The sequence below is a fragment of the Oppia nitens genome, unplaced genomic scaffold, assembly GCF_028296485.1.
Source record: "Oppia nitens isolate AA-2021 unplaced genomic scaffold, nextdenovo-longstitch-racon4-pilon3 scaffold7_pilon_pilon_pilon, whole genome shotgun sequence".
NCBI lineage: Eukaryota > Metazoa > Arthropoda > Arachnida > Sarcoptiformes > Oppiidae > Oppia > Oppia nitens.
This window is the reverse complement of record NW_026533251.1, coordinates 2407712-2425970: the sequence shown is the minus strand read 5'-3', so window position 1 is coordinate 2425970 and position 18259 is coordinate 2407712. Positions and strand designations below refer to the sequence as shown.

General features: G+C 29.0%; 2 protein-coding genes across 7 annotated transcripts; one reads left to right on the top strand and one right to left on the bottom strand.

Moving 5' to 3' along the window:
- The first annotated feature begins 220 nt into the window (after nt 1–220).
- On the top strand, nt 221–7549 carry LOC128963128 (intersectin-1-like). Of its 4 annotated transcripts, none has more exons than XM_054309607.1 (16): nt 221–749; nt 808–1565; nt 1640–2124; nt 2198–2655; nt 2724–2887; nt 2947–3352; nt 3522–3638; nt 3733–3774; nt 3865–4150; nt 4233–4412; nt 5413–5624; nt 5679–5785; nt 5853–6349; nt 6440–6835; nt 6907–6981; nt 7051–7549. In XM_054309607.1, the coding sequence occupies exons 1-16, from the start codon at nt 450–452 to the stop codon at nt 7503–7505; spliced, it is 4938 nt and encodes a 1645-aa protein (XP_054165582.1). In that variant the 5' UTR covers nt 221–449; the 3' UTR covers nt 7506–7549. The 4 variants fall into 4 exon arrangements, with proteins under 4 accessions (XP_054165582.1, XP_054165581.1, XP_054165583.1 ...); XM_054309606.1 differs by having other exon boundaries at nt 4230–4412; XM_054309608.1 differs by lacking the exon at nt 3733–3774 and having other exon boundaries at nt 4230–4412; nt 7051–7548.
- A 1396-nt stretch (nt 7550–8945) lies between these two features.
- LOC128963131 (zinc finger protein 808-like) lies at nt 8946–14754 on the bottom strand. Of its 3 annotated transcripts, XM_054309612.1 has the most exons (17): nt 14328–14754; nt 13502–13675; nt 13259–13435; nt 13008–13184; nt 12761–12940; nt 12354–12608; nt 12009–12188; nt 11323–11502; nt 11083–11262; nt 10840–11019; nt 10536–10715; nt 10284–10466; nt 10042–10224; nt 9792–9965; nt 9551–9727; nt 9233–9472; nt 8946–9143 (listed from the first exon to the last, which is right to left on the bottom strand). In XM_054309612.1, exons 1-17 carry the CDS (start codon nt 14604–14606, stop codon nt 8970–8972), a joined length of 3273 nt encoding a protein of 1090 aa, XP_054165587.1. In that variant the 5' UTR covers nt 14607–14754; the 3' UTR covers nt 8946–8969. The 3 variants fall into 3 exon arrangements, with proteins under 3 accessions (XP_054165587.1, XP_054165588.1, XP_054165589.1); XM_054309613.1 differs by lacking the exon at nt 12009–12188; XM_054309614.1 differs by lacking the exon at nt 12354–12608.
- Nucleotides 14755–18259: the final 3505 nt, after the last annotated feature.

Sequence of the window (18259 nt, the reverse complement as noted above, 5' to 3'; positions counted from 1 at the left end):
TGCATAAAAAGGGCGTAAAATAATGTAGTATTCAATAGAATACAGTATATTATTATTAATGTTAATCATATATAACATACTTTATAACAACAGTGTAATGTGTTATGTAATGTGAGTACTGATTGTGTATTATTTTATTGCTAATACAGTATTACATTACAAACTATGTGTATAAATGTATAACATTTCAAGTAATAGTATTAATGAATGACTCATTTGAGTGATGTTTTGTAATACATGTATTGAATGTATTGAATGTATTAATCAATTGAATGTTCAGTGAACTCATTGATTGATAAATATAGCGATTGTTTGCATTAATTGTGATATTAAGTAATGTATTGCAAGTCAATGATGGATACAATAGTAATCATAATATGATTAATGACTTAATTTTGAAGACAAAGTCATACCATAAGTGATAGACAAGTGTTTGATTGCAAATCAAGATGTCATTATCATCTCCGCCATCGGATCCGTATGTGATAACTGCAGACCAAAAGGCCAAATATGAGTCACAGTTTGTGGCCATTTGTCAGTCTCGGTCGGACTTCATTAGCGGAGGACAGGCCAGGAATTTRATGTTAGCCTCGGGTTTGCCACCGCCAGTGTTGGCCCATATCTGGTCATTAGCCGACGTGGACTCCGACGGCAAAATGGATATCAATGAGTTCTCCATTGCTCTTCATTTGATATTTTTAAAACTTAAAGGCATTGAATTACCGGCTGTTTTGCCACAAAGTCTTAAGGTTTGTTAAAATAATTTTTGTTTGCAATCAATAATATTTATGTTATTATTGTTATTAGGTTTTGGTCGAAACGCCTACTTTTGGTGCATTTAATACAGATTTCGGAGCTTTTGGTGCACCGACTCAACCAGCAATACCCACATCTGCCATCTCTTACGTTCCAACTATGGTCTCGTCAGTACCGCCTCCACGACCAATGCCTCCGACATCATCTGAACCTAAAATACAGAGATCTGGATCTATAACATCAGGAGATTATACCAATTCAATGCTTTTGACAGAATGGGCGATACCTCAGCCGTCAAAATTGAAATATACTCAACAGTTTAATTCACACGACAGGACTCGGACAGGTTTTTTGACGGGACCTCAGGCCAGGAATATTTTAGTTGACTCAAAGTTACCGCATCCTCTGTTGGCACAGATATGGAATCTATCAGATATTGACGCCGACGGCCGACTCACATGCGATGAATTTGTTGTGGCCATGCATTTGATTGATTGCGTCAAATCCGGCGATTCTTTACCCACTGTATTACCTCCCGATTTAGTGCCACCATCTTATAGACGCAAGAGATCTTTATCCGGTGTAACTGCTGTCTCAAACATATCTCAAGGAGTGGCGCCAACCGTTGATGATATACTGGAAGAATCGAAATTTGTAACAAGTTTTGAAGACAAAAGACGAGAAAATTTTGAGAAAGGACAGCAAGAATTGGATAGAAGAAGACAAGCACTTATGGAACAACAAAAGAGGGAACAGGAAGATAGAGAACGCAAAGAAAGAGAAGAACAACAAAAAATAGAAAAACAGAGGTTTTGACTTTAAATCAAATATAAGAATTTGTTAAAAATTAATTGTATTTAAATTTAATTTGAATTATTAATAGACTTGAAATGGAAAGAAAACGTTTAGAAGAACTTGAGAGACAACAACTGAGACAACGAGAGATTGAAAATGAAAAAGAAGAACAAAGACGCAAACAATTGGAACAAAGAGAAGCGGCCAGACGTGAGATGGAAAGACAGAGAATGGTTGAGTGGGAAAACAGTCGGAAACAAGAATTCATTAATCAAAAGATTAAAACTCAAGAAGAAGTATTAAAACTTAAATCTAAGAAAAAGACATTAGCTTTGGATATGGAAAAAGTGAATAACATTTTGAATGATTTGAATGTAACGGCTGCTGAAACTCGAAAGAAAGTGGTGGACATCAAGGCTGACATCGATTCAATGCGTTTGGAAAGAGACCAGAAATTAGGTCTTCTCAGTTCAATTAAGGCACAAATGAAGTCATTGAATGACAGACAGCTATATATTGAACAGCAAAAGCTTAATCTAACTCAACAGCTAAAGAATACTACTCTCAATTCAGGTTTGTTTACTTAACATTTGCCACTAAACTTATCGCTAATTTATAACCATATTTGTAATGATATGGATTTTAGGTGCAGACAATGTTGGTACGGATCAATTTGCAATTCAAAATAAACAAATAATTATAAATCAATTAAAGTCTCAAATTACTGAATGTGAAGAGGAAAGGGCTGCTCGACTCTCAGATGTGGCCAATAATAACATACAGTTGAATGAATTGAAAGACAAATTGCATGAAATGATTGAAAAGACAACACAATTGCATAAATCATATGAAGACAAACGCATTGAGGCGCAAGAGTTTCGAGATAATCAACTACAACAACAACAGCAACAACTGACCGAAAATGTTAATTCTGGATGGGATGAGGACAACACTAATGCCAACTGGACTGTTGAGGAAATTACTGAAACTATTGATGAAACCAAGACTAATACAGTCTCTTCTAAAGTGAAATACAGATGTCTCTATAATTTTATGGCCAGAAATAAGGATGAATTAACTATAGAACCGGGAGATATAATTATGGTAACATTTTATTATTGTTTTATTATATCTAATAGATTGTAGTTATAGCGATATTTTCTAATTGAAAGGTTGATACGAGCGCTTGTTCTGAACCCGGTTGGCTGTCCGGAGAAGTCAGGGGTGCTGTCGGTTGGTTTCCAGAAGCTTATGTTGAGGTCTTAGGAAATGAAAGCATTAACATTGCACCTGATATTGAAAATAATTATGAAATAGAGAGAAGAACACCTCTCGAGTAATTATTTATTTTTATTTGTAATATTATGATAAACTGATAGTTTTGTTTGTTTTTAGACCAATTACCGAAACAGTTGAACCCGAACCGGGTGTGACCAAAGCCGTTGCTCAATATCCATGGAAAGCCAAAGAAGATAATCATTTGTCTTTTGCAAAGGGAGATATTATTGTAATTAAAGAGCAACAAGACATGTGGTGGATGGGACAGTTGGGTAGCTCTAATGGTTGGTTTCCAAAGACATACGTTAAGTTATTGGATGAAAAGGGAAATGTTGCCGAAGATGAATATTATTTGTCATTATATCCATTCGAAACACAAGAACCGGGAGATTTGTCATTTGATGGCAATGAACTGATTAAAGTTATCAAAAAAGATGGTGATTGGTGGACAGGCACTATTGGAGAACTGAGAAATGGTGTATTTCCATCAAATTATGTTCGAGTGGCTCAAATCGATGAAATTGTAAGTTATTGATTATATTGCAATAATTGCCTATTTTTTGTTGTCCTGCAAYCCCTTCCCATATTTGTATTATTATAATTAAGTTTTAGTATAAGTAACAGCTATATCCGTCGTATTGAAAATTGCTTAATGTATTGTTTGTTAAATAAATGTGATTTGTATGCTTCAGCCCATACCAGCCCTAACAGACCAGCCCCAGGGCACACCAGCGCCCAAAACTACCGCTAATGAAACACTACAGAATCAAATATCAGCCCCAACTCCCCCTCCAACCAGTGATGGGGAAGTAAGTTATTGATATATTTTAATAACTAAGATAAACATATCATAAATTTATTTCTACTTCATTTTTGCTGCCATTTCTTTATACTAATTTAAAGAGACGGAGCTCTGAGAGCTGTGACTCTCCTAAACCATCAAAGGTTTTGCTTTTTAAATTGCTATTCAATTAACTTACTTTATAAATACAGTATTGACTTATTTTAAAATTATTATTAAATAAATTAATTCAGAAATCGAAACTTAAGAAACTAGAGATTGTAACAGTAATAGCTCCATATAAGGCTACCGGACCGGAACAGTTGAGTTTAGAGAAGAACCAATTGATTCAAGTKCGCAAAAAAACCTCATCGGGTTGGTGGGAAGGGGAGATGCAGGTTAAGGGCAAAAAGAAACAGGTCGGTTGGTTTCCAGCTTCTTATGTCAAACAATTGAATGCATCGACCGGTTCTGGAGGATCGTCAGCCCGTTCTACACCTGATCTACAAAAACAAAAGGTAGCGGAAGATAGGGAATCGGGTAAGTGTTGACAATTGAATTGAACTTTTCTTTACTCTATTTAATGACTATATTATATAATATTATTTACATTTGTTAGCAGAGAGAATGATAGCATTGTATGCATTCCGTGCCCAACACGACGATGAACTATCATTTGAAGCAAATGACTTAATTAAAGTGTTAGCCAAAGATGACACAACCTGGTGGAAGGGACAACTCATTAGCACTGGACAAATAGGACTGTTCCCATCAAATCATGTTCAAGTGTTTCCTGATCAATGTATGTCATTTAATTAATCATTTTATAAAGTTGTTTTATCAACTAAACCATATTATTTCATATTAAATACTGAAAATTAACTCATTTTAGTATATAATTGCAAGCAATTTGATTATTGCAATTAATTTATTATTAAATTAATTAATTRTATTATGAAAACAATTGAATGAAATAATATGGTTTTATATTTTTAAATGTAGGCCTTTAAATGTTTAGTTAAAATAATTGATGCAATTGTTGACACTCTCTTTACTTTCTTTTATTGGTTTTATAGGAGAAAAACAAGAATTGCATAATTAATAAGTGTTGGAAAGACCCACTACTAGTGACACTACCAATACTTTCCGCACACACTTATGTTGACTTTAACTTAGAGGCAAACTTTGTTGACAATTAAAATACACTTAGATTTAATCGACTGTACATTTATGAAGCACACCTATTGTGGCAATATTGCAATTATCAACTAAATATTATATATATATATATCACAATTTATTATACAGTTATATCAATCTTTTAATATTGATAATTAGTAACATTTTTTGTAAAATTGATTATAAGTTTAATACAATAGTTTATATTTATTTTTATTTTATTTATTTGTTTGTTATTTATGCAATATTCAGTTTATTAATATTTACCGGTAATTATTTATTTGTTTCAATTATAGTCAAATTGCCATATGTTTAGTAGTGGGTCTTCTACTGTATTGTTATGTTTTAAAATTTTATTTTATTATTTTAAAATTTATATTATTTTTTTTAATTAAGTATTTTGTTCAATAATATATTATTTATACCTTAAGATATCCCTAAGAATCTCATTAATGAATAAATTAAGTTTTTAACGAATCTCTTAAGAGTGTAATTACGTATAGTTAAAAAAATTAATAAATTAAAATGTTGATATTAATTATCATAAATTATTGTTTATTTATTTATTATTATTATATTTTTTGTTTTGTTTAAAATTTTGTGTTTAATTAATTTTGCTTCAGACCAACAAAACGAAGAGATAAATATTTATGAGACAATTGAAGGCGATATTGATTATGACTTCGACAGTGATTTTGATGATGAAGACGAAGATGAAACCAATCACACAAAGTCTTATAGTATTACTGATGACGAGAGAAAACGTCAAAACCATTTAAATGAATTTATATCGACTGAAAATGCATATGTTATTGATATGGGAATTGTCATTGACGTGAGTTTTGTCGGTCAATAAAACAAAATTAATATTAATATTGCAATCGGACAGGTATTTCAAAAGCCATTGCGTGCTAACAATTGTATAACTGATGCCGAATCGGACGCTATATTTGTTAATTGGCCAAAACTGGTTAAATGCAATAAACGATTCCTTAAGTAATACCATTAATTGGTATAATAAACATTTAAGATCTAAATTTTAATTATTTTTATAAATATATAGAGATTTAAAAACTCGTCGCCGCAATGCTATAGTCAGTCATAATATGACAATAATTAACGAAATTAGTGATATTTTTTGTCAACATTTAAATCAAATGTCAGATTATTATATAAAATACTGTTCGCGACAGTTATCTGCCGCCCGAATGATTCAACAAAAGACTGAAAACGACCAGAATTTCAATGAAACGGCAAAAATGTGTTCACAAGACTCGCGCGCTAACCGTTTGCCACTCAGTAGTTATCTCCTGAAACCTATGCAGAGAATTACAAAATATCCGTTACTTATCGGCAAAATATTAGAGCACACGCCTACAAATCATATCGATTTTATTAACTGCGAAAAAGCACTGACACTATCACAAGATCTTTGTAAAAGAGTGAACGAGGGATGTCGTAATACTGAAGACTCACAACGTTTAGATTGGATTCAAAAACAAATCAAAATCGATGGATTAGATCAACAAATTGAATTCAACTCAGAAACCAATTGTTTAGGTATATACAGTATAATTGAATTAATTTAATGTTTTTATCTAAACATTAGTATATTATTTGCTGATAATATTTGATAAAATTAAACTATAGGTCGCCGACAGTTATTACACGCGGGAACTCTTGTAAAGGCCAACTCTGGTCGTGAATTAATAGCCTTTCTATTCAATGATTTTTTATTATTAACGATTTCATTGAAAGAATTGCCTAAAGTTACTAATGTTTTTGCATCAGACAAAGCCCTGTCATCTACTTATCGCATCTATAAAGAGCCCATTTTGTTAAATAACTTAACTATTACTGAATTATCACAATTTGAAACCAATTTAGATCCGACTCTTTTTCAAATTTATTTAAACTCTCAACAAAAATATTATACATTTAAAGCCATTTCAGTGAACGAACGCTCACTTTGGGTAAAATCTCTCGATGTCTCGTCCCGTCATTTCCGAGATATTGAAAGAATCAATTTATCCAATAAAGACATAAGTATTTCATTGTATTTATAAATTTTGATAAATAATTTGATTGATTTATTGTTTATTTTTGTAATTATGAAGATGTAAGCAAACATCGAAAAATTGGTCGACTTTTGGTGACAGTTATGGATGGCCTTCAACTATATACCAATAATAGTGAGACACAATTATGTCATTAAAAATAAATCGTTTAATTAATCCATTCGTTTGTTTGTTTATTTAAAGACGTTTTGAATGCTTTTTGTAAGATTAGTATCGGTAAGAGTGAGCAACACATACATCAAAGTCATACCACAAAAATAGTTCGCTCTGTGGCTCTCAGCCCTAATGGTGAGCGAACAGTTACTTCAAGGTCTTCGCCATCAAATGTCACCAAAAATCAGGTCAACTCTAACAACTGTCGGACCAATGTTTACAAAGTTAAGTGGAATGACTCGACACAACTCAACATTTATGAAGAGATTCATAACATTTTGCAAATCGATTGCTATGACCGCAACCCATATGCACCCAATTATTTGATCGGAACATCCATTGTATTAGTTAATGAATTGGCCGAAGAAATTAGTCAAATACAGGGCCCCATCACTAAAGAGATACGCCTCACAACTCGTGATAAGACTATGAATGCAAATCCCATAGTTTACTTAAAACTTGATTTACAATATTTTGATAAATAATTGCGATATAATGTGATCTTCAAAACTCATTATAATTTATTTTCATTAATTATTATTTATAAATAATCACTATTTTAAATTACCTGTTAAATGTTGTTTAATTCCACGTATGGAGATATGAAAGTCATGATAAATAATACCAGTTTTTTAACCATATGACAAATATTTTTTGTGACTAAATTTTAATTTGCCACCCCCACCCCCACCCAACCCATGTTTTTATACATTTTCAAATTTTACACCCTTTGTATTTGGACGTCTCTAATCGTTCCAAACCCTTTTGAATATGCTATTTATTACTAAATACTGTAAACGTATACAAATATGTCATTCATTGTTAAACACTGTTATAATTTAACTAATTAATTACCGGTAATAGTTATCTAAATTTACCGTTTTTAATAGATTTCTGTTAAATATACATAATTTATAAGCACAAAATCATTTACAAACAAACAAAAAATTAATACATTTTATTATACGATTGTTTCATCATATAATAAATAGTATAAATTCTTTAGTATAAATAATAAAATGTATTAATTTTTTGTTTGTTTGTAAATGATTTTGTGCTTATATTACATACATTAGAGTACCTCATTCCCCCTATTTTTGCTTTTTCCCACACCCTCGTTTAATTTACTAGGGGTGGTAAAAAATGCGAGTTTTTTACCCTATGAAAATGTCAATTTTCAAATTTTTATGATTTTCATACGGGGTATTAAGCAAGGAAATACGGTACGATTAATCTTATTTATTTTGAGTCAAAATTAATTTTTAGCCAATTCTTTAAAAAAGAATTGCTTGGATTTATAAACAGGTATTTGACTGAAATTTTCTCTATTTTACTACAAGAATAGAGTTTTTACTAAAAAAATTAAAGTTATTTTTTGAATCAGTATTTAAATTATAAAATCTTATCTAAATATGACTTTAATAGTCAATTAATGATCATATAATATAACTTACATTTTATGAACATTGATTATTTTTGGTACAAAAAAACTTATATTATTAACGCAAGTGTCTTATTGATTGGCAAAAGTGTTGTAATTGTAATTAATTATTCAAATTCTATATTTTGTATTTGAAATATCTTAATTATTTTAATATAATTTTTAAATAAAACAATTTTTTATTAGTAAATTAAACTTTTTATTAATTTATAATTTAATACAGTAATGCCTTAAAATTATATAAATTAATAAATGATAAAATATATGGTTAGTTAATAACGAAAGATAAAATATATGACTATATATATTGTCAATAATTAACAACATTTACGAAAAACATTTGTAACACTTATTTAAATATTATTATTATTATTTAACTATTGAATCATAAACACTGTGTGATATAGTAATAAAATTTTAATATAATCTGAAATTAAAGTTTTAATAAATGTATTATTATATTAATTAAAAGTTAAATATAGACTATTTTTAATTAGTATTTTAGACATTAAGCTCCCAAACGAATCAAACCATTTGACTCCTGATTTTGACCGAAATATTTGTTTTGAGCTCTTCTTAGTTTAACACAATCCGGACACATCTTACACCTGAAGTGTTCCTCACAGTAGGGCTCGCCTTCAAACTCAAAGTAGTTACCAGTCTTTAGTGGACAGTGACAGTCCTATTAACACACAGTTGTATAGATTTTATTAATAATATATAATTTGATTTAATATACAATACAATACAATATTAATTGAAATGACATACTCTGCACACGAAACAGTCGGGATGCCATTTGGCGTCCAATGCGGTCACACATATCTTATCGACAATTGGTTTATTACACGCCCGACAATAAGGTGCAAACAATTCAATATAACACGGCCTACAATAGGACTTGTCATTGTGTTCGTGATATCCTTCGGGATCATCACTTAATTGTTTGTTACAATGTTGGCATAGGAAGTGCTCCGGGTGCCAAGTCTTAGCCATAGCAGTCAAACATTTCTAAATTAAATAGTATWTATAATTATGTAAGTTTACCGATGTATATATATATATATATATATTTAATTGTTGTAATACCTCTCTGATGGGTGCGTGACACGCGGCACATTTGGGTGAGAAGAGCGCGTGATAGTCAAAGTCACAATAGGGAAGTCCATCTTTTTCTCGATAACCGTCTTCAGCCAATGGTTTGTGACACTGAACACAAGCAAAGCACTCGGGATGCCATTGCTTTCCCAACGCATTAATAATTTTCTAATGATTTAATATAATAATTATTAGTATTTAATATTCAATTATTAATGTATTGTATGTATACATCAGTGATGGGTCGTTTACATCCATAACATTTAGGTAAATACAACTCTTGAAAATGTTTCAGACAATAGGGCTTTCCATCCTTTTCTTTGAAATTATTGGGACTCAATGGTACTGCACATTGACAGCACTTGAAACAGTTTGGATGCCATTGACGTCCCAATGCAATCAAAGGCTGATTTAATTTTGTTAATTTAAATTTAATTTAAATAATAATTTTTAAATTTTTTTTTGCTTAACTTAATACATACTTTTCCTTCAATAGGAAGATTACATTCCGAGCATTTCGGAGAAAATAAGTTGTGATAATCTTCAACACAATAAGGTTTACCACTTTTTTCCATATAATTGTTTGGCGACAATACTTTGTGACATTTATGACATCTGAAGCACTCCGGGTGCCAATTCTTACCCAATTCTTTGACCATAGATTTCTGATATTTTTAAAAAACAATTTATATATTAATATTAGTGATTGTAATAGTGATTTTACCTGATCTTTGATAGGATAGCCACATCCATCACAGGGCGGTGAAAATAATTTGTGATAATCCTTTTCACAATACGGTTTTCCTGCTTTTTCCAAAAAGTTGTTTGGATCTAACGGTACCTCACAAGTGGTACATTTGAAGCACTGTGGGTGCCAATCCTTACCCTGTGCTTTAATATAATTGCCCTAAAATATAAAATATTGTTATAAATACTGTACATATATTAATTAGAGTAAATGGTATAGTATTCATACATCGACAATGGGTTGGTGGCATCCAAAACATTTAGGTGAGAACAGCTTATGGTAGTCATCCTTACAATAGGGTTTACCATTTTTTTCATAGAAATTTTTGGGACTCAAAGGTATTGCACATTCAGTACATTGAAAACACTGTGGGTGCCAAGTTTTACCAAGGGCGTTTATATAATTACCCTATTTATTTGGATAATAATAAACATATATTGTTTATATACTCTCAAAAGTTAGTATTATTGGTCTAAATTAAGTTTTAAAATTAGATATGTTTGATGATTACTTAAATAAATAAAACTCATACATCTTTAATAGGAAGTGCACATCCGTCACACTTGGGTGAGAATAACTTGTGGTAATCGTCCTCACAATAAGGTTTGCCATTCATCTCATAGAAATTGTTAGGACTCAAAGGTTTCGCACATTTATCGCATTGGAAACATTGGGGATGCCATGGCTTACCCATAGCATTGGTTTGATTGCCCTATTAGTTTGAGTTAAAATACTTTAAAGTCAAAACATTTTATCAAAATTTAGGATCAATTACATCATTAATAGGTGTGTGACAACCGGAACATTTGGGTGAAAACAACTTATGAAAATCATTTTCACAGTAAGGTTTGCCATTTTTCTCGAAGAAGTTATTAGGACTCAAAGGTTTGGCACATTGGGTGCATTGAAAGCACTGGGGGTGCCATGGCTTGCCCATTGCATTGATAAAATTACCCTGGTCATTAGATTATTGTTTTAATTATATTATCATAAATATATATAATAATAGACATACATCTTTAATAGGTAGTTGACAACCGGCACATTTGGGTGAAAATAATTTATGAAAGTCGTCCTCACAGTAAGGACTGCCATTTTTTTCGTAATAGTTATTAGGACTCAAAGGTTTGGCACATTGGGTGCATTGAAAGCACTGGGGGTGCCAGGGGGCGCCCATTGCTTTTATTTGGTTTTCCTTATAATTGAATGCATAATCATTAAATTATCATATTTTTATTATATTAAAATCAGTTTTTCATAAATTTTAAATATCAAAGAATAATTGCATCCAAAATAAAATGCATCAATTAATAAAAACTTATTAATCATAAATACAATAATAGCGTACAGTAGAAACAAACACCAAACATGTTATTGAAAATAATTATATAATTTAATATTAATTTGTTTTGTTTGAATACAACCATTGGTTAACTTTGTAAATGTGAGTTTATTTCCAAACAAATTTATTAACTTGAATTACACTTTGTTAAAAACTTACCAATTTTAATAATTAATTTTTTGTTGATATTAATTACAAAGAAATAATCGATTAATTAAAAAATATAGTAATAGTTATTTAAAAAATAATTAGTGACATTTAGATATGACACTTACAGGCATTGATAGATGCATATATATTAGTGTTGTTAAATGAGTTTTGCGGTTAATTACACGATATGCTGGAAATGCAAGCCTTACATCTTTAATGGGTTGTAGACATCCCTGACATTTAGGTGAAAATAGTTTATGATAATCGTCCTCACAATAGGGTTTACCATTTTTCTCATAATAGTTGTTAGGATCAAGAGGTCGGACACATTTGTCGCAAGTGAAGCACTGGGGGTGCCAAGGCTTACCCATTGCTGTAATCTTATTATTCTATAGTTTTTATTAAAAATAATATTAAATATTTAATAATTTCATATAAGTTAACTTTTTAGTGACCTTTGACATTGAAATAAATATTATTTGCGAAATGATAGCAATGGACAGACACTAATCAATTAGTAGTGTTTGATATATCTAAAAGACAGTTAGACTTACATCAGTGACGGGTGTTTTGCAACCATTACAATCTGGTTGTGATTCTTTGATTAGGTCTTCAACTAATGGAAGCATAGTTTTGTCTAAATCATCGACAGTAGGATATCTGCGACCGAAATCCGTCTCCATCTTAGGTCTGTTAGCTTTTTGTAAGAGCGGTTCTACTGTTGGCGTTACGACTAATTTAGGTGTATTGATGGCAGAGTTACATATCGGGTGCCAGGGTTTACCCCTCACCATTACTACATCATCTTTCTAAATATTAGTTTTGTTTATAGCAATACTACAGTTAATACACTACTGGATATATTAATATTATTGTTAATTATTATCCAAATATATTGATTAATCACCCGTTCCTATAATGGGTATGAATTAATCAAATAAATGGATAGACCTATACGTACATCTTTAATAGGCTGYTGACATCCGCCACATTTCGGTGAAAATAGTTTGTGAAAGTCTTCCTCGCAATAAGGCTTTCCTCCCTGTTCTTTGAATGTCTCGGCTGTCAATGGTTTCACACAAATAGTACAGACAAAGCACTCCGGATGCCACGGCTTTCCCATTGCTGTTATTTGACGGCCCTATTGTATGAAAATTTTCATTAATTATATTATACTCAACACAGACTCGATGTATGGTAATTGATACCTCAGCTATAGGTAGACTACAACCGGTACACTTTGGATGAAATAGATTCATATAATCTTTCTCACAATAAGGCTTTCCATTTTTCTCATAAAAGTTTCTCTCTTCCAGAGGTATACCACAAGCCGTACATTTGAAACAGTATGTGTGCCACATCTTACCCAATGCATTGATGGCTTTCTATGGATTCAATCCATAAGAAATCAATATGAAATCAATTGATAATGTTTTTTAAGCAAAGTTAGAGTACAAACATCTTTGATGGGTTCAGTGCAGACACAACACTTGGGAGAGAAGAGTCTGTGATAGTCTTCTTTACAATACGGAGAACCCAAGCGTTCAATGAAGTTATCGGTTGTCAGGATTTTACCGCATTCTACACAACAGAAACAGTTTGGATGCCATATCCGGTTCAATACAATCAGCCGATTCTGTTTTAATGATATACTCTATGTTTAATATAATTGTCTTAAATCTATAAATGATTTAAAACTAACCCCTTTAGTGGGCTTATGACAGGCAGAACAGGGCGGACCAAACAGTTTTTCGTGACACGGCTTACAATATTGCTTATTGTCCTGAACCTGATAGTTGTATGCCTTGAGAATAGTGTCACAGTTGACACAAGTGAAGCACTCCGGGTGCCACATCTCATCACATGCCGTCACCAACTGAAACATACAATATATACAATTGTTTTTAATTATACTACTATTTCATTAATTATTATCATTATAATTATTCTTATAATAGAATAACTATTTGTTTATATTTATTATATTGATTTAAATTTATAATTAAATTATGATAAATATATTGTAAGTTTTATATATATTATTTAATTTTATATGTTTCATAATTTATTTTTAACTAATTATAGTATTTAGATTAATGTAAAAAATTYTAATCAAAATAGTTAAGATTTAAATAATAATTATTAATGTATTATAATTAACTATAATTAGCGATTTAAAATTTCAGTAAACAATGACTAAATGATGAAAATACTTGTTTTAAATAAAAAATTATATTTGTAAATTATATTTATAAAACTATAAAATTTATAAAAATAGTGTAACCTTTTTAATTATAAATAGATATCATGTCATATTTTAATGTCAAAAATATTATTTTATAAAAATAGATAATTTTATAAATTTAAATCTTAACTCTTTAATGAGCTTTTTGTTTAATTTATAATTAATCTATATTTCATTTTTTTTGCTGAATCAAAGCTGAGTATTTATAGAATATTAAATATTTTAAGAATTTATATTTTTTTTATAAATATAAATAGAAAAATAAAAACTTAAAAAAACTAACCGATCCCACGATATACATTCCACAGGCAACACAGGGACCTTTGACCGGCGGTGGTGTGTATTTGTAGTCCAAGTGATGGCTGTGATACTTCATATCTGACGGCTCTTCAATCTTATCCTTAGGCGATGGTGTCCTCAGAAGTTCCACTTTGGGCGGTAGTGTCAAATGACTTGATCCATGGCCGCTGTGTTCAGAAAGCATTGGTGAACCGGTAGAGCTTCGGTCATATGAAGTTGCCGTTCGTCGAGTGGTCGTTCGGGTCGTATATGTTGTGGCCATTATTGCCGAAATAAGTCACACAAACAACAACACAATAAATAATAGATAAATAAGATTAATAAATATATATATATAAGTTTAGTTAGCAATAGACTGCATCCTTAATGAATGCAGAGTTAGGACAGATATGTTAGGATGCGTTCAGATGTACTCCTATTTGTCGATACAAACGATGGCAAAGAGTGAGTGCGCTATGACTTTCGCTAACCATTTCTTATATATTCTAATATATGTTTTTCTAATATATATATATTTTGGCCAAAAATATGACTGTTTTTAGAGCACTGGAACTAAATGTGAATCTGTTGTCAAAATTTGTAACACACGACGACCTTGTGTTGAAAATATGATATAATCATAATAATAATTATTATTATTTATTTTACTCTCATTTTTTACACCAGATCTTTAAAATTGAAAACACTATATAATTATTTTAATTATAGCTGACTATCATCTAACTAAGTAATAGATTAAACTACAATAATAATAATTAGTATATATTATAAATAATTAAATTGTAATTTATTATTTTGGAATTATTTATATAACAATTATAATTAGTTTAATATTTTTATCAAAAAATTAGAATTRTTATTTAATTTKATATTTTGATTRATATAAATTGATAATCTTAATATTAAATTTTTAATTAAATAGTAATGAAATTAARAATCTTCAAAAAAATTGTGTATCATATTTTTTATTTGATTTTTTTAATAATTTTATTTAAATATAATATAATAATTTTAAAAATCTTTAATTCTGTTAATATTTTATTTAAAAATATTTGTTTATTTAACATCATTATTAATTATATYATATGATGACATTTTAATATAAAATAAATATCGTAAAAATAAATGTAATATAAATTGAAAAATAAAATTTTACTAAATATAAAAATGAATAATAAAAAACTCAATTTGTTGTTCTCGCTTATGAATAAAAATATATTTTTTAAAATAAACACTTTAATGATGTAAATATATATTTTTTATCATTAGATTAAATCATTTTTATTTGTCTAATAATACACTGGATTTGTGCCCAAAACGCCTCTTATCGAAGTCAATGGGATTACAGTTTTGTGCAGTCATTTGTTGCATAGAAAAGTAGCTAAAAATAAATTTCATGTTTTTGTATATTTTGACATTTTTACAGCAAAGAGCCCACAATTTTTATACGAAAGAGTGTAAAGAAAGTAAAGTTAAAAACAGGACAAACCATTGAGTCTACACTATTGACTGTATTTTGATATAACCCTTAACTCATGGTTTACATATGAAAACCTCCACAACTAGTGAAATGCGAGTTTAGATCTATAGGTTTGATGTGTTTTCAAAAAAATCTAATTATAATCTCTTAACACAATTCAGTTTGAAGGGCACACTCCTGCTCTCAAAACAGTGAATCAGGAATTTCTTAATCTTATTATTTAAATGTCGGATATTTTACAATACTTTGTTTTATACATYAAAAAATTTTATTTAAAAAACATTGTTTTATATCATCACATCATAAAACAACGATGTTTTTGTTGTTAAAATAATCTTTAAAATAGTATAAAACATATATTTTTACAATATATAGTAATTTATATTTATAAAAAAAACATTTTTCATTAATGACACGAATATTAATATAAATAAATATTAGAATTTTCATCCAAAGTAATTGACTTTARTRTTTAAGTCAAATCTTAACATAAACTAAATTTAGTTGATTTGTTTATTACTAAGTCTAGAAATTGCAAAATTTTGTGTAAATAAATAAATATTCATAAAATTACATTATTTTTGTAATAATAAGTATTGATAATACTGTTTAACTTATGACATCAATAATAAGTGCCTTTTATCTTTAAAATGTAATTGACTTCAATTGAAATAAATTGAACATAACTTAATTCATTATATAATTTTTAATCAAACTTTATTTTGTTTTTCTATTTATAATATTAAATATTAATTAGTTTTAATTAATTATTTATTTATCAATTATACAATTTTTACTTATATGTAGTATAAACAAATACAATAAAGATAGTTTAATATAATAGTAATAATGTATTTGACTATAAAATTGATAAACTGAAATTAATTTAATTAACACATGAATAGTACAAATTCTAACACTTAATAATTACATTTCAATTACATTCAAATATTCTAAATATTTCATTAATTTTTACAATTTTATGAAATTACATATTAAATATACAGTATATTTCTATATCTATATTTACTGTCTATATAAATATATGTTGTTTAAAAAWTWATTAATATAATTAAATATATATATATTATTTGTGATTATTATTTGTGATTATTATCTGTAATTTAAAGTATTATATTTATAATTTCAACTATTTCTTATAAATAATGTCATACATACTTTATAATTTTAATATAATGCTAATGTCATGAAATTTTATAATAATATACATAAATATTTATTCTGTTAATATTTATTAAGAATTTTTTGTTTAAATTATAAAATAAAGCTTTATAATGTAATGTATTTATATTTGTTTATAAACAATAAAATATAAACTTTTTATATTTATTTTTTGTTATAATTATTTTGAAGATAAAAAATATTAATATTTTAAATATATATATATATATATATATATGATTAATATATTTCGTTTCAACATTTTTGCAAAGTATTTGAAAATTCTAAAAAAAGACAAACAAAGAATAACATTGAAAAAGTAATTTAATGTCTGTTTCCATACTATCCAAGCATTAAATTACTAATAATATAGTTTAAAATATTTGTAAAAAGAGAAATACATAGTGTATGTACTGTATGTATGTGTGTGTGTGTGTGTGTGTGTGTGTGTGTGTGTGTGTGTGTGTGTGTGTGTGTGTGTGTGTGTGTGTGTGTGTGTGTGTGTGTGTGTGTGTGTGTGTRTACTGTGTTTTCAAACATAAGTTTGTGATCCACTAATTGTGATGTTTGTAAGCCTTGAAATGTTTGTGTAAACCGAGTGAAATACCTTTGACTCCCACATCAATTGATTTCATCATTGGCTATAAAATATTATAATATTTATACCATACATAAAAATATGTTGTTGTCTTCAAATATAACATTTATTAAAGCGTTAAATATTTTGTATATTTCTTTATTATTTATTTTAATAGTAAATCGCTTAAAGCATTATATGTATACCATATTTGGTGAACACCTTAACAATCCATTTATGTATCCTCTCTCTCTCTCTCTCTCTCTCTCTCTCTCTCTCTCTCTCTCTCTCTCTCTCTCTCTCTCTCTCTCTCCTCTCACACAACAAATCAAATTGATTTCAGTGATTCTGTAATTATAGTATGGATAACAAGAAATTCATTGATGAAAAAATTGTCGCATTAATAAAAAACCAGAAAAACTACTATTTTTCAATATCAATGTTTATCGCCGCCAAACAAACAACGATTCCCATTATTCCTAAGAGACGCCTACTATTAATATTTTATGTTTTAGGTTAAGGGCACAGATAATGTACCAGTAGTATAGGCACCCATACTATAGATACATACAAACATACCTTTAATTTTAAACTAATTTTGGTTAGTTTGACAATTCTATCATTTATTTATACAAAATCCCAATACTCTTGCTTTCTCTCCAATCAAACCACGAAT